Source organism: Stomoxys calcitrans, chromosome 1 (assembly GCF_963082655.1).
Source record: "Stomoxys calcitrans chromosome 1, idStoCalc2.1, whole genome shotgun sequence".
NCBI classification, from domain to species: domain Eukaryota; kingdom Metazoa; phylum Arthropoda; class Insecta; order Diptera; family Muscidae; genus Stomoxys; species Stomoxys calcitrans.
Genome location: NC_081552.1, coordinates 217,271,455 through 217,297,704, shown reverse-complemented (window position 1 = coordinate 217,297,704; position 26,250 = coordinate 217,271,455). Strand labels below are relative to the sequence as shown.

At 39.7% G+C, this 26,250-nt stretch overlaps 1 protein-coding gene across 1 annotated transcript; it reads left to right on the top strand.

Moving 5' to 3' along the window:
- The first annotated feature begins 5,902 nt into the window (after positions 1–5,902).
- LOC106091939 (esterase B1) lies at positions 5,903–21,488 on the top strand. Its single transcript, XM_013258653.2, has 6 exons — positions 5,903–6,002; positions 6,200–6,515; positions 6,577–6,727; positions 12,684–13,235; positions 13,304–13,473; positions 20,771–21,488. Exons 1-6 carry the CDS (start codon positions 5,956–5,958, stop codon positions 21,317–21,319), a joined length of 1,785 nt encoding a protein of 594 aa, XP_013114107.1. The 5' UTR covers positions 5,903–5,955; the 3' UTR covers positions 21,320–21,488.
- Positions 21,489–26,250: the final 4,762 nt, after the last annotated feature.

Below are 26,250 nucleotides of genomic sequence, written 5' to 3'. Positions count from 1 at the left end.
AAAAATGTGATGGGTGACTAAATGATCTGTATAAAATTCTGAAATTTTATACGGAATTATACAAAACTTCATAATCCTATAAACTGAGTGAGTACCTAAAAATGGGTATGTAAAACGGGGCTAGCGAAGCGGACCACCGGGATGCTAGTTAATATATAAAATGTATCAACTGCATAACCATCTATTTGATATTTTCATTTTTATACATCTGTATACAGATTCGTACGTTAAAATATCGTATGATTTGAGAGCACGAAAAAAAATTTTGTTATTGTTTATAATTCGTTATTTTAATATTTATATATATATAAGGATAGGGGGTATATTCATTTAGTCATTCCGTTTGCAACACATCGAAATATCCATTTCCGACCCTACCAAGTTTAAATATTTCGAATCGTCGTAAAGTTCTAAGGCGATTTAACGATGTCCGTGTGTCCGTCTATCCGTCCGTCTGTTGTAATCACTCTACACCCTTACCAAGTTGAGATATTGAGCTGAAATTTGGCACAGCTACGTCTTCTTGCTGCACGCAGGTTAAGCTCTTAAACGGGCCAAATCGGACCATATTTGGATATTGCAAATTGCAAATTTGCCAGTGAACATTCCATTAATGAACTGGGGCAAACTTCTCACAAATCAATGAGTGCTGTCCGATTCAGTTTTAAACTTAATGATAAGGGACATCCTTTTTATAGCCGAGTCCAAACGGCGTGCCGCAGAGCGATATATCTTTGGGGAGAAATTTTTACATGACAAAGTACCACACAAATGTCGCCAGCATTAGGAGGGGATAACCACCGCTTAAATATTTTCTGATGTTCCTGCCAGGATTCGAAGCCAGGCGTTCAACGTCATAGGCGGACATGCTAACCTCTGCGCTACGGCAAACTCCGAAGCTATCTGCTCTAAATTCCATTCCGTTCCATTCCAAACTCTGGAGCGACCCGGCCTAACTTAACGTCTATGTACTTTCTATACTCATAGAGTATGGGAAATCTTTCTTTCGGCACAGCCCATTATCTGATATAGGGTGTTACTTTCAATTGCGTTTAGAGTCCATAAGCACAATTGTCTCTTATCAATTGACCAGATAATAGTTGTAGTGCAAGAAATGATAATGAGTGTGTATGTGTGTGCTTTGCTGGTGGTCTCACTAAATCAAACTGTTTGCCCAAAAATTTAAAATGCCGTAAAGTTAGATTAATGCAAATTTGACTATGAATAAGCAGTATTTACAATGAATACAGATTCTACTGTTAAATATTATATTTTATTAATTGAAATATACACGTAGAAAAATAGTTGCATTGGTATATTACTGAAAAATATTTGAATTAGAATTTCTATTTCTTTCTGTTTTAATGAGTGTACTGAGAGAGTTAGCCATTTCTCAGTTCTTTAGATAATGTATATATTTATAGTATGCTTGATTGAAATTCTGCAACGATTGCGCTATTTCCGTGTGTCTGTCCGTCCGTCCTTTTGAGGGTAGCAATCATTATACCGTCTTTGTAATAAAAGATATTGAACTGAAATTTGGTACAGATTCCAATTTTGTCCATACACAAGTTAAGTTATTAAATGGGACTAATCGGACCACATTTCCTTCGAGACGAGCTCAATGATCAGAGATTGGAATGACCGGAATTCGAACCTTTGCACACGGAGCAGCAGCAAGAACCGTTGCCGTTGCCAGGCGTGTTCAAAGCCATTAATACAACTTCCAAAAGATATTCGTAAAGACAACCACACTTTGTTTGAAAGATTAGATTCGGCCTATAATTAGTATGTTGGAAATCAGTGCAAAATTCAGCTTAGACTTTATGACCAAATGTCACCGCCAAAGTGTCAGTTCCTGCAACCAATAGTGACCACAATTTTAAAAAAATGTTTGAGGTATCTTCACCAATTTCACAGTAACAGAAGGATTTTGCCAATTTTCGATTTTGAAAAAATGTGGGGTGGGCACATACCACCCCCCCCCCCCCCCCACCCTACACCCCCAAATAAAATCCTGGCTACGTCCCTGGCTACCATATAAACCGATCTCCCAATTTGAATTCTTGAGCCTTTACAAGCCGCAATTTTTGTCCGATTTGGTTGAATGTCAAATACGGTCCAAATCGATCTATAACCTGATATGGCTCCCAAATAAACCGATCTCCCGTTTTTACTTCTTAAGCCCTTACAAGCCGCAATTTTTTGTCCGATTTGGCTGAAATTTTGCATGTAGGCTTCTCATATGACTTTCAACAACTATGCCTAGTACAATCCAAATGGGTGTATAGCCTGATATAGCTCACATATAAACCGATTTCGAATCTTAGCTTCTTGAGCCGCTAGAGGGCGCAATGGTGGTTTGTTTTGACTTTCAACAATTGTGCGAAATAATCGGTTCATAACCTGATATAGCTCTCATATAACCCGATCTCCTGATTATATTTCTTGAAACTCTAGAGGGCGCTATTCTTATTATTTTGGCTGAAATTTTGCACAACGACTTCCATTTTGGTCTCCAGTAGCCAAACTAAGTATGGCGCCAATCGGTTCATAACTTGGTAAAGCTCCAATAGCAAAGCAATTCTTATCCATTATCCTTTTGTTGTTTTGTTAAGAGATATCGGCCAAAGAACTTGTTCGTCTCCCATTTGCTCTGAACATTTATCTGCATAAAACAATGAATCCCATATATTGGCCATTTTTGTACCCTCCGCCATGGGATGGGGGTATACTAATTTTGTCATTCTGTTGGTAACATTTCGAAATATTCCTCTAAGACCTCATATTGCAAATTTTACCCATGAACATTCCACTAAGGAACACGAGCAAACTTCTCACATATCAATGAGTGCAATCCGATACAAGTTAAAGCTTAATGCTAAGGGGCCTCCTCTTATAGCCGAGTTCGAACGGTGTGCCGCAGTGCGACGCCTGTTTGGAGAGAAGTTTTACATGACATAGTGCCTCACTAATGTAGCCAGCGTTAGGAGGGGAAAACCACCGCTTGAAATTTTCCACAAATGCTTCTTATTGGTGTAGGTCGGTTGGGTTTGTAAATCAGCCAAATCGTTCCATGTTTTGATATAGGTGCCATAAAAACCGATCTTGGACTGAAATTTGGCATGAGGTGTTTTGTTACGATTTCCAGCAACTGTGGCTCATTTGGTTTAAATCGGTCCATAACCTGCTGCCATATAAACCAGTCTGGGGTCTTGACTTCTTGAGCCTTGAGAGGGCGTAATTAATATCCGGTTTGGCTGAAATTTGGCACGACTTGTTTTGTTATGACTTTCAACTACTGTACCAAATATGGTTCAAATCGGTATATAACCTGATATAGCTGCCATATAAACCGATCAGGGATCTTGTCTTCTTGAGCCTCCATGACTTTCAACATACGAGTCAAATATGGTCCGAATCGGTCTATAGCCTGATATAGCTCCCATAAAAACCGATCTCTCTATTTTACTTCCTGAACCCCTAAATGCGCAATCCTTACTCGAATTGGCTGAAAAAAATTACTTCTACTATGGTCTCCAACATTCATTTCAATTATGGTCCGAATCGGAGCATAACTTGATTTAGCTCCAATGGACAAATGCTATCTATGGTGGAGGGTATATAAGATTCGGCCCGGCCGGACTTAGCATGCTCTTACTTGTTAGATTTCTTGTTTTCAATTAGTTCATATCCAATAATTTTTCAATAAACTGTTCTATATTCAATACTAGCCGAACGATGCACGCTCCGCTGCGCTTCGCTTGAATGCGATATCGAATTCGTACTACTGTAGCCTATGTCCGCCTATAACGCTGAACGCCTGCGTTCAAATCCTGGCGATAACATCGAACAAAATTTAAAGCGGTGGTGATCCCCTCTTAATGCTGGCGACAATTGCCATGCATGGTCATGTAAAAAATTCTCCCCAAAGAGATGTCGAAAAGTTTTTATTGATGTGTGAGAAGTGTTCCTGGATAAATTTTTACTCCACTCCCAAAAACTTTTCTTTTGAGTCCTATATTATCGTTTTAGTAAATATTTCCAGTTTAGAGAGACACTTGGCCCTTAATGTAAATATACACTTCGTGCTCTACTATCAAATATATTTTATATGAGTCCCATAATGGCATTATCGGCAAATAAATTCAATTTGAGGGTGGGATGGACGTTACGGACTTTGTTCCGAAAATGAGTATCAATTTCCCGAAAATCAACAAGTTAAACATCAAATAGATTTTTTATAATAGGGAAGTGTTTTCGAGTGGGGCAGTTCCCCAGACACATGGCTCTTAAATTGGATATCAAATTCGTTTTTTTCTCTCAAGCACCTTTCGTTTGAGCTCTATATTGTCGTGATTGGTCTATATACCCATTTGGCGGATTTTGGACGGCCCCGAGGCACCCGACCCCAACAATAGAAACCATGTTTTGTTTTGACTGTGAGAGTGCAAAAAAAATTCGAACGAATCGCACTACCAATCTCCGAGATATGGTGGTTTTGAAAATTATGGTAATGAGAAGTCCTTTTTAGGGGAGGGATGGCACTCAGAAATTTCGACTCAAATATGGATATCAAACTCCCAAATCCATTTAATATGAGCCCCATATTGCCATGGTCAGTAAATATGAAATGTTTGGAGGGTGTTTTGGGGATGAGGCGGCCACCGGCACTTTGCCTGAATGTAGATATGAAATTCGTTCTTTACTCCCAATACCGTTGATTTGCCATAATCGGAAATTAAGTTCAGTTAAGGGGCGCTTTAGGGCGTTCCCCCAAACACTTGGCTCCAAAATTGGATGTCAAATTCGTTTTCTAGACTCAAATACATTTCATTTGAGTCCCATGTTGTCATTATGGTCAATCAACCTATTTGACTTATTTTTGAAAAGAAAAGCACAACCTAGACTTCAACTCAAATGTTAATGCCATATTCGTAATGAACTCCCAAATACCATTCATTTGAGTCCCATATAGACATGATCGGCTAATATGCCCATTTGGGGGTAATTGGGGGTAGGGCGTCCTCCCATTACTTGGACCTAATTTTTTATGCCATATTTGTAATCTACTGTGGAACAAACAAAAAAACCGAGTCCCATATAGCCATGATGGGTCATGTGCCCATTTAAAGCGTTTTTGGAGAGAAGGGGGACTCCCTATACTTCGATCTGATTTTGTATGCCAGCTTCGTAATCTACTCCCGAATACCTTTCATTTGAGGCCCATACCCATATTGTCCCGTTCGGTTCACTTTTGATTTTAGGTAATTTTTTTGAGTAAAGGGTCCGCCCCCTGCCGAAATCAACAACCTATAAAGCCTATTTCTCGTTCCTGATCATATTCCAAATCTACTCCCGAATACCTTTCATTTGAGTCCCATATTGTCATGATCGTCCAAAAATCCTATTTTAGGGGGTTTTGGGGTTGGGGCGGCCCCCCAGTTACTTGGACCCAATTTTTAATATTAAATTCGTTCTCTACTCCTAAATCCCTTTCGTTTTATTCCCATATATTGTCCCGCACCCCGTCCGATATCAAAAATTATATAGCCTATGTTTCCTTCCAGACCAACCTACACAATCTGTGAAAATTTCCAGGTAATCGGTTCAGCCGTTTTTAAGTCTATACAGAACCAACAAACAAACCGACAAACAAACTTACAACCAAACAAACAAACAAACAAACACAAATTCAATTTTGTATATAAGATAATGACCATTTTTATTCTAAGTGTATCAACTTCATTACATGCTCGTACTAACACACATACACACTCACTATAAATCAACTCAACAGTAACGATTATTTCATTCAGTGAGCGTAAAAAAAAGATAATGGAAAGAAATACAAGATAACCCACCACCGCAAGCTGAAATCGTTTAGTACTGTAATAGACGCTGAACTCGAAACACATCGAGTAGTATTCCAAAGTTGAAATATCATCAGTAAATATGGCTTATGTGTTGTTGGAACAACAAAAATTGGATTTCAAACTAAGGTAGGTTAGGGAATTTTAATTGCGCGATAACAAACCAAGCAAGAGAAAAAGTTTATCGCATAATGGCAGCTTGGCAGCAAATATTATTATATTTAATAATGTACCCGATTACCTACAAACTAAATCCGTTTAACTACCATTCCCCCTTTCTATTTGTTGACTGTGTTGTGTTTATTTTGTTTTTGGTTCGCTTTTAGAACTTTGGAATTCAAATTGAATCAATGGCAAAGGCGTATGACAGATGAAGATGTTACTGCAAAAATTCATACCGGTAAAATTCGTGGCTCCAAACGGTTGAGCATTTATAACAAAGTTTACTATAGCTTTGAGCATATACCTTATGCACTGCCACCGACTGGGGATTTGAGATTTCGTGCCCCCAAGCCCATGACTTCGTGGAATCATGTAAAGGACTGTTCATACAATGGACCAAAATGTATCCAACTCAATCCTATGGATTTGAAAATTGATGGTTCTGAAGACTGTCTCTTTGTGAATGTGTATACAAATAATGTATGTATGTGTGCAAATTGTATAGAAAAATACCCTCACTAAAACAAATTTTTTTTTTTAGTTAAAGCCAATCAAACCTCGAGCCATAATGTTTTGGGTTCATGGTGGCGCATTTCAATTTGGTGAAGCTAGCAGTGAATATTATGGCCCAGAGTATTTCATTGAGAAAGACATTATACTGATAACAGTCCAGTATCGAGTAGGTGCATTAGGTGAGTTGAACTCTCGTTGGTATATGAAATGGTACAATATGAGCTATTCTCTATTTTGATTGAACGAACTTTGAACTCAAAACTCGAAAGAGATTAAAACAAGTAAAAGCGTGCTAACTTCGGCCGGGCCGAATCTCGGGTACCCACCACCATGGATTCTGCAAAACATTTATACAAACTAAATTTAGTTGAGGGGCACAAATTTATTGCACATACCAAATGTTTGTCAATCCAGCAAAAATTAAAGTTTCTAGGAACCGAACAAGGATAACCGAGAGACCAGTTTATATAGGAGCTATATCAGACTATAGACTGATTTGGGCCGTTCTTTGCACAGTTATTGGAAGTCGTAACAGAACACCACATGCAAAATTTCAGATAAATCGGACAAAAATTGTGGCTTGTAAGGACTCAAAAAGTCAAATCGGCTGAACGGTTTATATGGGAACTATACCAGGTTATAGATCGATTTAGACTTTACTAAGTACAGTTGTTGAAGGTCATAACAGGACAAGAAGTCAAATCGAGAGATCGGTTTATATGGGAGCTATATCAGGTTGAACCGTACTTGACACAGTTGCTGGAAGTCATAACAGAAAACTATGTGCAAAATTTTATCAAAATCGGACAAAAATTTCCAGGGTCTCAAAAAGTCAAATCGGAAGATCGGTTTATATGAGAGCTACTAGCAGGTCAGGGCCGGCTCCACTGGGTCTTCTTTCACTCTCTTTTTTAATCTGAGCCCTATACTGGCCCGGCCAAGAAATAGTACTGTTTGAGGATGCTGGTGCGACCTTTCAGGTATTTCGCCTCAATGTGGATATCATATTGGTGCTCTACTCCCAAATACCTTTCATTTGAGCCTTATATTGATATGGTCGGTAAATATGTCTGGTATGGTGGTATTTTTAGGGGTGAGGTGGACCCCCATATATCAGATTCGTGCTCTAGTCTCATTTGAACCCCTTATTGTCGTTATTGGTTTATATTTCCATTTGGCGGCCTTTGGAGGTGGAGCGGCCGCCCTGGATATCCCACCCTAAACAGGGTTACCAAATTTCTATTTTTGAGTTATTGTAAACAAACTAAATTTCGCTTAAATAGTCCCACCTATCTCCGAGATATGGCGTTTTTGAAAATAGGGTAAGGGGAGCGTCCGCCCAATTAACTTGTTAGATGTTTTGCCATAATCCACAAATATGTCCATTTTGAGGGGTATGTAGTGTGGGGCGGTCACCCACGCACTTAGCCCAAAAAAAAATATCAGCATCGTACTCTACTCATAAATTACTTTTATTTGAGCCCCAATTGCCATTGGTTTGGGGGGAGTTTATGGAGTGAGACGACCACCAATCACTTGGCCTCAAAATTGGATATCAAATTCGATTTCTACTATCAAATACCTATTATTTATTGCTATAGTAGGCAAACATGGCCTGTTTGAAGAAAGTTTAGCGGGCGGACCCTGAAATAATATCAGCATCGTGCCAGCACACGATTTTGTTTGAGCCCCACAATGTTAAGTCTTTTGAAGGTGGCTAGGTGGTCTTTTATTGCTGTTCTATTCTATCCTGATCGGCCTTCATATATTATTTTTAATTATTTTTTTTTGGATAGGGTCGGTAAAGGGGGATTGCCCTTTGACAAATCATTTCATTTGACTACAATACATTCGTTGTAGTCCTACATGACAGTTTGTTGTGTGAAGAGAGGGTCGAGTCAACTGATGCTAACACCCAAAAGACAATTCATTTGAGTCCTTTATTGTCGCGATCTACATGCCCTGCTGACAGGACGACTCTACTGACATAGACCTTTCATGATGGTCTAATATGCCCACATGGGACATGGGCGGCCCCATTGGTAATTATACGCAATTTTTATTATTCGAGAATCATATTTGTACTCTACTCTCGAATACCTTTTATTGGAGTCCCATATGGTCCCGGTCGGTCCACTTTTGATTTTGGGCTGTACTTTTGATGCGGTTTGTTACTAGTTACTTGGATTTTTGACATCATATTTTATTATATTATATTCCCGAATACCTTTCATTAGAGTCCCATATTTGTCCCACCAAGGAATAAATGTTTATGCCTTATTTGTACTCTACTTTCAAATACCTTTAATTTGATATCCATATAACCCAAAGCGATTAAAGTTTACAGTTGGGTGGTGTTTTTGGGGTGGATGACCCCCGATACTTAGTATGACATTTTTATGTTATGGCAAGTTCGTACTCTACTCTTAAATACCTTTCATTTGATACCCATATTGTCCCAATTGATAAACATGTCCGTTCGGGTGGGTTTTGGGATGGGGCGTCCCGCCAGGATATAATAACGTGGCAAAGAAAACTTCGCCTAAGTCGGTGCATCCATCTCCGAGATCTGATTTTTTGAAACTGGTGGCAAGGGAGAGGATCCGTCCCCCTTCGGACATCAAAAAATGTTGTAGCCAATTTTCACTGAGGGCTCAACCTCTACCATATGCGAAAATTTCATGAAAATAGGTTCAGTTGTTTCTGAGTCTATACGGAACAGAGAAACAAACAAACCGCAACAATTTCATTTTTATATAATAGATAATAGATATCAGGTTGTAGACCGATTTGAACTGTACTTAGAACAGTTGTTGGAAGTCATAACAGAACACTACATGGAAAAATTTTAGCAAAATCGGACAAAAATAGTGGTTTCCAGAGCCTCAAGAAGACAAATCGGGAGATCGGTTTATATGGGAGCTATATCCAAATATGAACCGATATGACCCTTTACAATCCGCAACGACCTACATCAACACTTAGTATCTCTGAAAAATTTTAAGTGGCTAGCTTTACGCTTTCGACCGCCATCGTGATTTCGTCAGCCGGACATGGCTAGATCGACTCAGAATATCGAGATGATCAAGAATATATATACTTTATGGGATCTAAGATCAATATTTCGAGGTGTTACAACCGGAATGACTAGATTAGTATACCCTATCCTCTGGTGATGAGTGTAAAAACAGAGATCTGCAAGTGATTAAAAAGTACACATGACACCTTCCGCACTTTTGAAGTACACAGGTAGCCCTAACACTAAGTTTATAACATCTCGAAATATTGGTCTAAGAACCTACAAAGTATACAATGTATACTTTGTAGGTTCTTAGACCTATATACCCCCATTGTGTTTATACTAACTTTGTCATTCTGTTTGCGAGTATTCTTCATGGCCAAGAAATTTTAAGTCCATCTGTCCGTCCGTCTGGCTGTAGAAAGCACGCTAACTTTCGAAGTAGTTAAGCTATGCGCCTTAAATTTTGCACAAATACTTCCTATTTGGGTAGATCAGTTGAGATTGTAAATGCGCCATATCGGTACATATTGAGATATTACTATACTTTAATTGACTAAGACTGGACATTTGTCCCATTAGCTGAACGTCTTGCCTTCAAAAGACTTCTTCGCTCGAGCTTCTTCATTCATTCTGACAACAAGAACCAGCCAACGCAACCGATGTATGTTGATACGTGTAACTATGCTATCGTCGTCATGCAGCTCATACAGCTCGTGGTTCCTACGACGCCTATATTCTCTATTTTACGAAGAATCTTTCTCTCAAATACTCCAAGCACTGCCTCATCTGCTTTCACAAGTACCCATGCCTCAGAACCATGTAACAACACGGGTAGTATCAATGTCTTGTATTGTGTAATCTTCCTCTGCCGAGAGGTGGCCTTGTTTCTAAACTGCTTGCTTAGTCCAAAGTAGCATCTGTTTGCCAGTATTATTCTTCGCTTAATCTCAAAACTGGTGTCATTCGTTTCGGTTACGGCGGTGCCGAGGTAGATAAAGTTGCTGTCCATCTCAAAGTTATGATTCCCAACTTTCTCCATTTTCTTCATCGGATCGGTTGTACAAGGCGTATTATCTCCATTTACTGCCAGATACATTTTCACTGACTCTCTTTTGATTCTTTCAAAGGCTGCATTTACTAGCATGTGTTCTCTTGTAGGTAGTGTGCCATCGTTTGTTATTGATCAAAACCAAAACCAATATCATTCGAAGAGATTATTTCCAATTCCTACTCAGCAAGTGTCATCCTGAAGAGTCTTATTAATTTTGCAGGGGTACCAAACATGGCTTGCAATACCTTTGAACTTATAGGGCTGTCGAAAGCAGCTTTGTAGATTGTTTGATTCTTTGGGAGAATTCCCGGACTTCATTCTGACTTCTGTACATCTCAATTAGCTCACACTCACGTCTTTCCTTTTTCTTTTTCTTCCTGCGGAAAAGGCGTTTCTCCTCTCTCCTTTTTTCCCGATATCTCTCCTTCAACTGGCGCGTGACTACTGATTGCAGGGTTGCTGTCGCATTCTTGGCTTCAGTAGCATTTCGAAACTCTTGGGTGTTCCATGGGTTTTTGGGGGTGGCTTATGGTACTCAAGGACGGATTTGACATATTTTTCAAAGGAGTGGGCAATGGTACGCCACTGCGGCGTTATATCATCGAGCAATTGGATCAGTCAGTCAGTCAGTGGATCATGACGTTGCCATTTGTAATGTTTGCAGCTTTTCAATGTCCAGCTTCAGTGCAGTGTCAGATCGTATTTTCCTCGCCATGTTCAAACGGGTGCGAACCTTTGCTGCAACAAAGTAATGATCCCAATCTATATTCGCTCCCCGGATCGATCGTACATCTAACATGCTGGATGAATGCCTTCCATCTATCACAACGTGGGCAATTTAGTTCCTCGTGTTTTGATCTGTCACCTGATCAAAGCCATCTGCCTTTGTGAATATTTTTATGTTGAAATCTGGTGCTACTAACTACCATATTTTTTGCCGCGGCGAAATCTGTCAGCCTCAACCCATTACCGGACGTTATCTCGTGGAGGCTAATCTTTCCGACTGTTGGACCAAAGATGTCTCCCTTTCCTATCTTCGCATTAAATTCTTCCAGAACGATTTTAATACCATGGGCGGTGCAGCAGTGATATTCTCTCTCTTCCTAGGCGCTTGTAGAAAGTATCCATGGTCTGCTCGTCCTTGTCTTCCGTCGGGGCATGGGTACAAATAAGGCTGATGTTGGAGAATTCGGCTTTTAGGCGGATTGTAGCTAGCGTCTCATCCACCGGAGCAAAACGTGAAACAAGGTGTTTAAGTCTCCGACTAACCACAAATCCACAGCCAAATTCATGCCTCGTGTTATGGCAGCTAAAGTATAGTCCGTCACCGTTTGGTGTTGTTGTGACGCCATTGCCAGTCCATCGCACTTCCTGAAAGCCTGTAATATCCGCATTGTACTTCTTTAATACATCCGCCAGCGCGTATACTGCACCTTCTCTATAGAAAGTGCGGACATTCCAGGTGCAGATTCGCAAATCATGGTCCTTTTTTGTTTGCGTGGGTCGTCAACCGTAGGGGGTCCGTTTTTACTATTCCTTTGTTTCTCATAGTTTTCTGGGGGTGGGTTACTGGCCCAGCGCCCTAACCGCATGGGTTTTGTGGAATCGCACATATATCCCTTGTCGTCGCGAGCCGCTTGCTCTAAGATGCGACGCTCGCCTCCAGCCGCCCCTTACCTGAGAACAGACGCTGTTGTTGGCCATTGGTTATTTGTAGGCGCCAATAACTTGCCTTGCCATCTCGAATATCATTGGCACTCAGTATTTAATGATGGGCCAGTGCCAGCTGACTCCTCACTGAGACTCTCCTCTCGAAAAACGCTGACAGCCCGTGGCAGCATTTGGGGCGTGGACGCGCCCGGTAGCTTTCAGCTAAGCTTCCCGTGATAACGATGGACACCACACAAGTCGGGGCTCAAAGTTCCAGCCTGTGTGGTGCTCATAGTTATAACGTGTCGGCCGGGATATATGGAAGCCCAATCTATATCAATGTGTTTACTTATGTCATTACCTAATGTTTTAATCTAAATCAATAATTCTATTATTTTTTCTACCTTCTTAGGGTTTTTGAGTCTCAACGAACCTGGTTTACATACACCTGGCAATGCTGGCCTCAAAGACATTATTCTAGCCCTCAAATGGGTTAAGAGAAATGCTGCCTGCTTTGGTGGTAACCCTGACAATGTGACTATATTTGGTGAAAGTGCCGGTGGGTGTGCCGTTCACCTATTGACATTGAGTGAACATGCTCGAGGTCTCTTCCACCGTGTAATTTTACAATCGGGTATTGCCACCGGTGATTGGGCCATATCAGATTGTGCTTCACGTGCCTATGAGTTGGCTCAAAATGCTGGCTACAAAGGGGAAAACAAGGAGCGTCTAATTCTCAAATATTTGCTAAAATTGCCAGCCGAAGAAATAGTCCGAGCTGAAAGTAAATGTGTAACACGCCATGATCGTGAATTGTTTGGTTTTGCGCCTTGTGTGGAACCGTATTTTACGGCGCACACCGTGATCTGTAAATCAGTGGAAGAGTTATTACCCCATGCCTGGGGTAATAGTCTACCTATGATCTTGGGAGCAAATTCTTTGGAAGGACTTTTCTTTAAACGCCGTAAGTTGAATTCAAATAGAAAAGAGAAAAATTATGAAGTACAAAATGTTTTTGGTTTGTTGCTTTAGGCGCCGTTATGTTTCCAGAGGTTTACCAAAAACTATTGGAAACCTGCACCCATTATGTCCCAAAGAGTGCTGCCGCTAACCAGGAAAGTCCCGAATGCATTGAAAAGGGTCAGAAATTGCGTAAAATTCATGTGAAAGGAGATCCACCTTCATTGGAGGATATGTATGAGGTTAGTTAAAATGGTTGCTGTTTTGTGTAATCTAGGTACACAGAGAAAAAATGAAGTGACCAAGCGAAGGTATATGTGAGGGCTTCTTATACTTTTCTGGCCTAGGACTGGTTCAAACTGACATTGCCATTAGAAAGTTGGACATTTTCAAGCATAATCGCACTCGGAACTTTTTGATTTACGACCATTATTTTTGTTGTTTACAGTCACTTAAAAACATTAGTTTGACAAAAACTTGAATTATATTTTCCTGCGACCTTGTTTGGCAACTTTCGACGTGGATTATCACAACGACAGTGCATTGATGAACTTTGATGAACTGAATATTTGGCACCATCCTACAGCACTGTAAAAAACTGGTTTAAAGAATTCTGTTGTTGCCAATGCTCGCTCAAAGTCGAATCCCATGAAGGGCGTCCCAAAAATGACTGTTTTACCAGAAAACATTGATGTCGTGCCTGAACTTATAATGCAAGATCGTCATCTGATATACCGTAAGAGGCATTTCTTCCACCACCATACATTCGACATTACATGAACACCTTGCTGTCTAAAAGGTTTGTTCTCCTCGAACTGTACTTTGTACACAAATTAACATGGACAGACAGACGGACAGGCAGACCGATGAAAATAAATTTCCCATGATCATTCCTAACTTCTTCTCTCATATCAATGAGTGCAGCCCTAACGGCGTAAACGTGCATCATAGCGACACCACTTGGTAGAGAAGTTTTAACAATGCAGGATACCTAAAAAATGTAGCTAGAATTAATAAAGGGATAACCACCGCTGAAAAATTTTCTGTTATACCCGCCGGGATTTGAACCCAGGTGTTCGGCGTTATAAGCGGACATGATAACCTCTGCGCCACGGTGGCCTCCAGACAGACGAACAAAGTTAAATCAAATAAGAAAATGATTGTGAGTCGATCGGTATACTCAAATTCACTATGTTATAATACCCTGTACCACAGTAGTGGAAGCTGATAAAGAAACCTTGTTGACCACGTACAATGCAATTGGCCGGTCTGTGGTCTCACTGACGCTGCATAACTAACCACAGTTATGCAGCGCCAAGGTTTCTTTGTCAGCTCTATGGCATGCAGTAGAAAAATATTCAGATCTTGGAACTGCGACGGGGTGTCTCCTCAGATCTCACCTGGACCATCTTCATCAGGAGACAAAGATCCTTTCCGCGCGAGCACATAACTATATGCTGTCTAAGCAATACCTTCTGGGCTGTCGCGGAGACCATCCAAATCATCATCTTGTGGATAGGTATCCACCGCCCATAAGCCTTAAGGTAGATATACGTGTTCTAGAGCGTGAGGTCCAGCGTTACAAGAGAGACCTGTAAATCAAACGGCATATCAAGCGGGCAAACAACATTCATGCGGACACGTTAGCAGATGCGGTAAATGGCTACCGGGTGAACGTAGTCCTTGGAGAACGATCGCCTTCAATTGCTCATAAAGAAATTTACCTTTCCCGGCAAACCAGAGTAGTTCTGGCTTTATTACGATCCGATATATACAGCCACCTCAATTCCTAAAGAGCAAGGATCGATGCCAGTGTGCAGGATGGAGGTCTCGATTATGACCAGGAACCACACGACATTCGTCACCTGTTTAACTGCCCAGCCCGACCCACTCGTCTTAGACCCAGATGCCCTCTGGATGCACCCCATCTTAGTCGCAGAGTTCCTGGATCTGGATACTCAACAGAATCAAGAAGACGGAAGATAGAATAAAACAGACTGCTACAACAACAACTCCTTATCCCAATGATATAACAGCGCAGTGACAATTCATTGCCCACTCCATGAAAAATGCCCCGAGATCCGTATTTGGGCACCAGAAGCCTCCCCCAAAAAAAATCCATGGTACGACCAAGAAGAAGACAAGAATGCGGCGTAAATATGAAGTAGAGATATCGGGGAAAAGGAGAGAGGAGCAACACCTTTTCCTCAAAAATAAAAAGTAAATGGAAAGACGTAAGTGTGAGCGAATTGAGATGTACAGCAGTCCGAAAATTCTGTCAAAGAATCAAACCTCAAACTGATGGCTTTCGTGCAGGCACATCCTCCTGCAGAGACAAAGAAGAAAATCTGGTAGGATAGGTTAAGTTTAAGTGTCAGTCTACCATCAGACTCACTTAGACGTTTTCGCCTATTGTGATACCACAGGAACAGGAGAAGGAAGATGCCTTCTAGTTCTAGTTCCTACCGCAGAACCATCCAGATCGCTTTAAAAAGCGCAATAACTTGCAAATGTTCAAATCCGCTAATTCATACAGGTTCTCAAAGAAATGAGAGCCTAAAGTAGAACTCCTGACTGCTAGTGCGGGACACGCACACTTTTCGTCGATGTCCTCACAGCCTCTGCAATTGTCGTTGCTGGCAAGAGACACTGTCTAATCGTTGCTGGGATTAGACAGTGACCTGTCATGACGTCACAATGACTGGGACGTCTGTTCTAGATAATGACAGCAAAGCGGTAGACCTCTGTAAGTCAAGTTTGGAATGCTCACAGCCCCCTCTTTATGACCATCTATCTGGTAACTGATACAGATAGTGTGCTGAGGATATGGACAGAACAATTTACCCAGCTGCTAGTGTTCGACACTGGCGGCGAAGAGGATACTCCAGAACCCATCCCTGATGTTGGTATAGAATGTTGACCTCATAGTCAGAATGAGGTCCAAAAAAGCAGTGACTTGACTGTAGAACAACAAGGCAGCAGGAACCGATGAGTTACCCGCTGAACTAATTAATATCGCAGACGATACGCTGATTGGGCGAATGCATCAGCTTGTTTACGCGATCTAGCTAGAAAAACGCATAGTCGATCATTGGAATCTTAGCATACCATGTCCTGCACACAAGAAAGGGGATAGGATGAAATGAGTCAACTACGGAGAAATAAGTCTCCTTCCCATCGTATACAAAATACTTTCGAGCATACTGTGTGAAATATTAAAACCTAAAGTCAATGAGATGATTGGGCCCTATCAATGCGTCTTTAGAACTGGTAAATTCACCATAGACCAGATACTCACACTGCGTCAGATCCTGTAAAAGACTCGAGAACAACAAATCAACTTTTACCATATCTTTGTTGACTACAAAACCGCTTTCGACAGCCCTATACGTTCAAAGGTATTTCAAGCCATGTCTGAGTTTGGTTTTACTGCAAAATTCTCTGCAAAGACTCTGCAGGATGACACTTGCTGACACAGGATCCTCAGTAAGAATAGGAAATATCTCTTTAATATCCTGCTGAAGAGAATTATACGAGATGTAGATATGAAAAGATATGGCACACTACTCACAAGAGAGTATATGCCACTCGCTAATGCCGACGGCATCGATATCATGGGTCGATCACCGGAAATAGTCACTGCAGCCTTTGAAAGAATCGAAAGACAATCAGTGAAAGTAGGCTTGGCAGTAAATGGAGATAAGTCGAAGTAGATGGTATCAACCAAAACGCCTTGTCCAATTGGGCACATAAAGAAAATGGAGAAAGTTGGGAACCACAACTTTAATATACAACTTTGTCAGTAACTTTTTCTAGCTGGGCACCAGTTTTGAGATAAAGCGAAGAATAATACAGATAAAACAGATGCTACTTTATATTAAGCACTCAGTTTAGAAACTAGGCCACCTCTCGACAGACGAAAATTAAACAATATGAGACACCGATACTACTCATGTTGTTATATGATTCCGAGGCATGGGTAGTTTTGAAAACAGACGAGACAGTGCTTGGAGTGTTTGAGAGAAAGATTTTTCGTAAAATGTATGGACCTGTTTGAATTGATGGAGAGTATGGCCGTCGTAGGAACCACGAACTGCATCAGCTGTATGACGACGTAAATAAAGCTAAATATCAACATACAATGATTGCGTTGGCTAGGTCATATTGTCAGGTTAAGTGAAGAAGCTCCAGCGAAAAAGTCTTTTGAAGGCGATCACGGTGGTAGACGCAAACCGGGACGACCAAAAGCCCGATGGAAAGATCAAGTGGTAAATGACATCTGGAAATTTGGTGTAAAAGATGTTAGAAGGAGCGCAGAAGATCGAGGCTTTTGGAACGATATTCTTAGCTCGGCTAATGGCACAAATGTTCTGCCATTGTCAATTAAAGTAAAGTGTATAAATCATGCTGAAGGAAATTTCAAAAAACAATAAAACCATCATAGATGATAAAAATTTGCATTTTCATTATCAGGCAAGAAATTTTAATAGCAGCCCTCACTGAACACCTGGGTTCGAATGCTGGCGAGAATATCAGAAAAAATTTTCAGCGGTGGTTTTCCCCTCCTAATGCTGGCAATATTTGCGAGGTATTATGCCTTGTAAAACTTCTCTCCAAAGAGGTGTCGCACTGCGGTACGCCGTTCGGACTCGGCTTTAAAAAGTAGGTCCCTTATCATGGAGCTCAAACTTGAATCGGACTGCACTCATTGAAATGTGAGAAGTTTGCCCTTTTCCTTAGTAGAATGTTCATGGACAAAATTTGCATTTGCATTTTTTTCGCTCGTATATTGCAGAGGGTCGATAAATTGTAATCTCTATCAAATATGTGTGTTTTTGAAAAAGAGTCATCAAAAACATGCACAAAATTAAGTCAATCCCATGGCAGTCAGTTCTAGGCACCGGAATGACTTGATGGAAATCTCAAGGGGCTGTGGCTCAGTGTTAGGAGTCAATTTCCTCCTTTTTTATACCCACCACCATACTAACCAAATCATTCCGTATGTAACACCTCGAAATATTGACCCAGGACCCCATAAAGTATATATATTCTTGATCATCTCGATATTCTGAGTCGATCTGTCATGATTTCCGCTTAAAATTTTACACAGATACCTTCTATTGATGTAGGTCGATGGGGATTGCAAATGGGCCATATGGGTTCAGATTTGTATATAGCTCCCATATAAACCGATCTCCCGATTTGGCTTCTTGAGCCCTTGAAAGCCGCAATTTTTATCCGACTTCGCTAAAATTTTGCAAATAGCGTACTGTTATTACTTTCAACTGTGCCAAGTACGGTCTAAATCGTTCTATAACCTGATATAACTCCCATATGAACCGATCTCCTGATTTGATTTTTTTAACCCCTGGAAGCCACAATTTTTGTCTGATTTGGCTGAAAATTGGAACAACGACTTGCGTCATGACTTTAATCATCCATGTCAATATATCAGTTTATAGACCGACTGGGATCATACCTAGTTCGTCTATAAACTGATATAGCCCCCATATAAACCGATCCTTGGATTTGTCTTCTTGAGCCCCCATAATCCTTAATTTTCATCCGATTTGTCTGAAAATTGGAGCAAAGACTTGTGTTATAACTTTCAACATCCATGTCAAGTATGATCCAAATCGGTCCACAAACAGATATGGCTCCCATATAAACTATTCCTTGGATTTGACTTCTTGAGCCCCAGAATCCTAAATTTTCTTCCGATTTGCCTACCACGTACAATCCTGGTCGGTCTGTAAACTGATACAGTCCCCATATGAACCGATCCTCAGATTTGTCTTCTTGAGCCCCATAAGCCTTAATATTCATTCGATTTGCCCGAAAATTGGAACAAAAACTTGTGTTATGACTTTCAACATCCATGCCAAGTACGATCCAAATCGGTCCATAAACAGATATGGCTCCCATATAAACCATTCCTTGGATTTGACTTCTTGAGCCCCAGAAGCCCCTGGAAGTCACAATTTCTGTCCGATTTGCCTGAAAATTGGAACAAATACTTATGTTATGATCCATGGATCGCATTTGTCGAATACTTTGCGCGGTATCTCTTTTTAGGCAAACAAAGAATAATGAATAAGAACTGTTTAGCTATTGGAGCTATATCAAGTTATGAATTGAATGCTGAGCATTGTAGAAGTTATTATGTAATATTTTAGTCCATTCGGATAAGAATTGCGACTTATAGGAGATCAAGAAGCAAAATCGGGAGATCGGTTTATATAGGAGCTGTAACAAGATATAGATCGATTCATACCATATTGGACACGTATGTTGAAAGTCATTACAAAACACTTCATGCAAAATTTCAACCAAATCAGATGAAAATTGCGCCCTCTAGCGGCTCAAGAAGTCAAGATCCAAGATCGGTTTAAATGGCAGCTATACTAGGTTATGAACTCATATGAATCATATTTGGCGCAGCTATTGGAAGTCATAACAAAACACCTCATGCAAAATTTCAGCCAAATGGGATGAAAATTGCGCCCTCTAGCAGCTCAAGAAGTCAAGATCCAAGATCGGTGTATATGGCAGCTATACCAGGTTATGAACCGATTTGAACCAGACATAGCACAGTTTTTGGGTTTGATACCAAAACACCACGTGCATAATTATAGCCAAATCGGATAAGAATTGCGCCCTCTAAAAGCTGGAGAAATCCAGACCAAAGATCGGTTTATATGGCAGCTATATCAGGTTAGGAACCGATTTAGACCAAATTTAGCTCAGTTTTTGGAAGTCATCACAAAACACTATGTGCAAAATTTCAGTCAAACGGACAAGAATTGGCTCAAGAAGTGAAGACCCAAAATCGGTTTATATGGCAGCTATATAGACTTTATCATCATATATAGACTTTATGGGGTATTAGACGCATATTTCGAGGCGTTACAAACAGAATGACGAAATTTGTATACCCCCATCCTATGGTGGTGCGGCGTGAGGCACGGTCTTGTTGAAACCACATGTCATGCAAGTCAAGCTCTTGCATTTTTGACAAAAAAAAAGATGGAATCATCTCACGATAGTGCTCACCTTGCAAAGTTACGTAACGATTCGCCTCATCTTTGAAGAAGTACGGTCCAATGATGCCACCAGCCCATAAACCGCACCAAACTGTGACATTTATTTTGGATGCATTGGTAGCTTTTGCAATGCTTCTGACTGATCTTCACTACAAAATCGACTTTTCTGCTTATTTATGTACCCATTGAGCCAAAAATGAGCTTCGTCGAAAATGGAAGAAGCGCGCGAAGAGCTTTCTTAACAGAGCACTCATTTTGATAATGAAATTCAATTGTTAGACGATTCATGGTTAAATAATAGACCAAACTGAAGATGTTTGACAATAAAACAAAACACGAAACGTGCGTGAGTTGTTTAAACTAGTGTTGCCAAAAATATAATAGCTAAAAAATCACATTTTAAAAATATATTTTCCCAGTGTAACCGCAATTGTCACTTCGCCCCATTACCTACCGTTTAAACCACATTTTACCAACGCTTTAATTTACTTTACAGATCATTTCGTACTCCCTATATTGGCATCCCTTACAAAAAGCCATTGAGGCGCGTTTAAAGTATGCCCGCAAAGCTCCAACCTTTCTATACCGTTTCGATTTTCATTCCAACAAACTTATAAATCCTTTTCGATTATTGTATGCATCGAGCGAGGAAGAAACCAATGGCCAGAGTGGTGTAGCCCACACCGAGGAACTTTCGTTTCTCTTTAGCACTGTGTTGGCCAAACCGATGGAGCGACAAAGTCGCGAATATAATTGTTTGAAAAGCATGATTTCACTATGGACACATTTCGCTGAGACAGGAAATCCAAACAGTGCTAAAATGGCAGATATCAAATGGCGACCATTGCAGGACCGCAATTCGAGCAACAGCATTGAGTCGTCAACATACAAATGTTTAAATATTGGAGATGAGTTAAAATTCATCGATTTGCCGGAAATGGAAAAACTCAAAGTATGGCAAAGTCTATACGAAATGCATCGCACAATGCCGGAAAATACCCGTGGTGGCGTTGATGTCACAAGCTATGCTAAATCCTCATTGTAGGCGTAAGGAAAAAAAGGAAGAAGCACAAAGTCAATGTTGGCTCAGTATAAAAAAAATCCATTTATGATTGTATCGTTGAGAATTTGATATAAAATTTAAATAAATGTGTATGTACATACTTTTGTTACCATTATATGAGACTATTATCAAAATACATGAAAAAATATATACAAATAATGCTTATTAAAAATTATATTTAGAAAAAATTGAGTGCTGACAAGTTTTTTATTATAACATTTAAAAAGGCGTTAAGTTTGGCCGAGCCGAACTTTGGATACCCACCACCTCGTGTATATATGTAAACCACCATTCGTCAAAATCCGGTGAAAATGCATATCTTATGCACCATAGCAGCTATATCGAAATATGTTCCGATTTCGACCAAATATTAATAAGTGAAAGTCATTGTTCAATTGTGTATAACAAAATATTGATCTTTCTAGCAGCTATATCTATGAATATACCGATCTGAACCATATACGACACGGATGTCGAAAAGCATAACATAAGTCACTGTGTCAAATTTCAGTGATATAGGATTATTAATGCGCCTTTTATGGGGCCAAGACTTTAAATCGAGAGATCGGTCTATATGGCAGCTATATGCAAATCTGGACCGAACTGAGCCAAATTGAAGAAGAATGTCGAAGGGCCCAACACAACTCACTGTCCCAAATTTCGGCCAAATCAGACGATAAATGCGCCTTTTATGGGCCCGAAACCTTAAATCGAGAGATCGGTCTATATAACAGCTATATTCAAATCTGGACCGGTCTGGGCCAAATTAAAGAAGGATATCGAAGATCCTAACACAACTCGCTGCCCAAAATTTCGGCGACATTGGACAATAAATGCGCCTTTTATGGTCCCGAAACCTTAAATCGAGAGATCGGTCTATATGGCAGCTATATTCATATTGGACCGATCTGGGCCAAATTAAAGAAGGATGTCGAAGGTCTAAACACAAGTCACTGTCCCAAACTATATTCAAATCTGGACCGATCTGGGCCAAATTAAAGAAGGATATCGAAGGTCCTTATACAACTCGCTGTCCCAAATTTCGGCGACATTGAACAAAAAATGGGCCAAGACCTTAAATCGAGAAATCGGTCTATATGGCAGCTATATCCAAATCTGGACCGATCTGTGCCCTATTTCAGAAGTATATCGAGGGGCTTAACTTAACTCACTGTCCGGAATTTCAGCGACATCGGACAATAAATGCGCATTTTATAAGCCCAAAACCTTAAATCGAGAGATCGGTCTTAATTTAAAGAAGGATATCGAAGGTCCTAACATAACTCGCTGTCCCAAATTTCGGCGACATCGGACAATAAATGCGACTTTTATGGGCCCGAAACTTTAAATCGAGAGATCGGTCTATATGGCAGCTATATCCAAATCTAGACCGATCTGGGCCAAATTGAAGAAAGATGTCGATGGGCCTAACACAACTCACTGTCCCAAATTTCAGCAAAATCGGATAATAAATGTGGCTTTTATTGGTCTAAGACCCTAAATCGGCGGATCGGTCTATATGGAAGCTATATCCAAATCTGAACCGATCGGGGCCAAATTGATAAAGAATGTTGAAGAGCCTAATACAACTCACTGTCCTAAGCTTCAGCAAAATCGAACAATAAATACGCCTTTTAGGGGCCTAAGACCCTAAATCGGCAGATCGTTCTATATGGCAGCTATATCCAAATGTGAACCGATCGGGGTCAAATTGAAGAAGGATGTCGGAGGGCCTAATACAACTCACTGTCCTAAGCTTCAGCAAAATCGGATAATAAATGTGGCCTGGTTCTGTTCTGTTTTGGAGGCGATTCCACCATCGGTCGGTGTCGACATGCCGGTGCATGGTGTGGGTGCATTTTCAATCTTGCTCTGGCCTTACGTCACTATGGGAGTATAGTCGAACTGAATATGTTGCAAGGTTTTATGCGAACATAGACAGCAGTGGTTCACAAGCGTCGCACAGTGGGCCAAATGGCAAAAAAATTGGAAATAAGTCTACAACTTTTTATCTGTTGATTTTAGCCATACAAAATGTTCTAGACATTTGTAGAGGAGGACATAGGCTTTCAGAAAAGTGCTGTTGTTGGTCCATATCTTTAATACAGGGTGAGCTACAGGGTGTGAAAGTTGACCACTTTTGACTTCTCCAAGCTTCTGGGGGCCATAACTTTTGATCTACTCAACCGATTTACATGATTTAGGACTCTAGAGAAAGAGCTTGACAAGATCTAAAAAACTTATGCATAAAGTACCATGCCATCGTGTACTGTTAAGGAGTTATGAATTGTTTAATTTTAAAATATGAAAATTTGGCCTTGGTTTTTTTCAGTGTTTTTTTAATAACTCCGTCAATTTTAAAGCTATAAACTTCATACTTCACACAAATTATGCCAGCATATGTGTGCATAAAATACAAAAGGAATCACGTGAATATCTTTAGCGGTTTAAAAATGGCATCGTTTTCAATATGAAAAATATTTTTTTTGTCAAAAAATTGCAAAATTTTTCAAAAAAGATACTCCCATTTCCTTTAAGTTTTCGCAAACTTTGGCCATCAAAGCATTATCATTTCTTTCCATTTTCACAAAGTCGAGGTATTAAGAAAAGTTTTAAGTGCTAATTTGGCTAATTTCGATATCAAACAACACCGTTATCTTAAGACCAAAATGGCCAATTTTTTTACTAAACTTCAAAAGTTTCTCACTGGAAAAAAAGTTCCACGGGGATTTTTTCGCTTTTTTTGAACTTAAATGAAAGCTTAAAATGTTCCCAACATTTTAAGGTATGTCTCGCCATATCCTAGCCATAAATGAGATCGTAGCGATCAAAATACTGAAAAAAGTCAATTTTCAAGTAGTGCTATATTCATTGCTAAAAAACAAGTATTACGTCACATTTTATTGCAAAGATGTTAAATAAACTTTTATTTGGTAACACTTCTTCTACAAAACACAAAAAGAATCATGGAAATATCTCTATTCTATTCCATTTTATGGAACCGGCAATAAAAAAGTCAATTTTTCAAAAAAGTCGAATTTCCCAAATTTTGTTTTTGTTGTCCTAATTGCACATGACACACTATAGCCATATTTACGCAACATACCTTATCGTAAAGGAAATTTTCATACCTTTCCAACGATGTATAAAACATTTCTCAACTCGGATTCTATCTACTCTAAAATTCATTTACACTTCATTAAACTCTATATAAAAATGTCTATTTGTGAAATGGAACCTTATATGGGGCCTACACTAAAACATTGATAGATTTGCCCAGGGTTTACAATACAAATGTGTTAGAATAAAAAAAGGTCTCCTGCCAAAGTTTAAAAAAATTGGAATAAAAATATGTGTTTTAGAGCGAAAACACTTCGCATCGGCGTGCGTTTGTATAGTACCTACATCTATTTTTAATGTAAGCTGATGATTTTTGAATAAAAAGTAACCTAGAAATATACCTGCATATATATATATATTTGTGTTAAGATTTGATGCAGACAAATGTTACCTGTTTCGCTATGTCGAATTCCCAGGAAATCCACCGTATCAATGAATGTGAAAAAACCTACCCATAAAAAATTCATTGTCATTTTTTTTAACCAAATTCGAGTCCAGGTAAATAATTATAGAAGAGTAAGTAAAAAGAGGCACTTTGGACCCCTTTTTACGATTGCGTCTGATACCTGAAATGGGTCATTAATTGTGAATATATTGCATAAATATTTGAACAAAATCCAAATTTTCTTCATTATATTTTGTAGAGGCGTAAAGGACATTTATAAGTTATGGAAGTCATACTGAAGTATTCCACTCTTTCGAAAATTGTATGGGACATCAAAAATGATTCCAAATCATACACGGAGTCATTTAAGGAACTTGTTTACACTTTGGACCACATATATGGAATAAGGCTAAATAAAGACGCTTTAGACAAACTTGAAAAATTCTACAAATCATTTGAGAGAAGGTTGCCAGAATGTTCATTCGCAAAAATCAAGTTTTTCAAAATGTATGAGAAGTGGCTGAAATCGGATCTACTTATTGAAATTAAACCGCTGATTCCCGGCCGGCCTAGCAAAGCATACGACGAAGTTACGGAGAAAACCAAAAAGAAAAAACAAGAGGAACTATTGGCGGCACATCCGCCAAATTTAATAAAAGATACGTTCAAAACAGCATTGTTAAAAACACAACCAAAAAATGTTGGACGAATTGTCGATGTTTTACCATTAGCATCTCCGAAAAGGGTAAAGAGAATGGTAGAAAGTATTCCAACTCCAAAATCGACTACAGAATTCACGGAGGAAGATGCACTGGCCCTGATTTTGAACCTAGGCCTCTCAAGAAACAAATACTCAACAATGAGGAAGGCTCTTCGTGAAAAAGGATGGGGTTGTTTACCCTCAAAACATAAATTGTACAACACCAGGACGAAAATGGTGCCATCAAATATATACGTGGACGAATTAAAAGCAAGAGTGAAACTTGCTGATCTTGTTGAAAATACAGCTGTTAGAATTATTTCTAATTTTACTGAAGAACAGTTGAACACATGTAATAATTCCGAAGTGGTTTTGATCAGCAAATGGGGTTGTGATGGATCATCTGGATTTTCCGAATATAAGCAACAAACAGAAATAGATACCAACTTCGCATCAATTTTCATGGCATCATTAGTACCATTGAGAATGAGATTGTACAAGGACCAATCTTCATCATCGAAAGAAAATGCATTTCAAGATATATGGATAAATAGAACACCTGGGTCAAAATATTTATGTCGCCCAATTCGGTTTGAGTATACAAAGGAAGACCGGAACACAACACGATCTTTGGTGAACGAAATAAAGGAAGAAATTGCTGCATTACCCATGATTGTTATAAACCAATTGGGAAGAAATATAAAAGTT

Bases quoted from the DNA above. Each gene is read 5' to 3' on its own strand.
- LOC106091939 (XM_013258653.2), top strand. From the start codon at position 5,956: ATGGCTTATGTGTTGTTGGAACAACAAAAATTGGATTTCAAACTAAG. The intron at 6,728-12,683 runs GTGAGTTGAACT...CTACCTTCTTAG, and splicing joins GTATCGAGTAGGTGCATTAG to GGTTTTTGAGTCTCAACGAA. The intron at 13,236-13,303 runs GTAAGTTGAATT...TTGTTGCTTTAG, and splicing joins AGGACTTTTCTTTAAACGCC to GCGCCGTTATGTTTCCAGAG.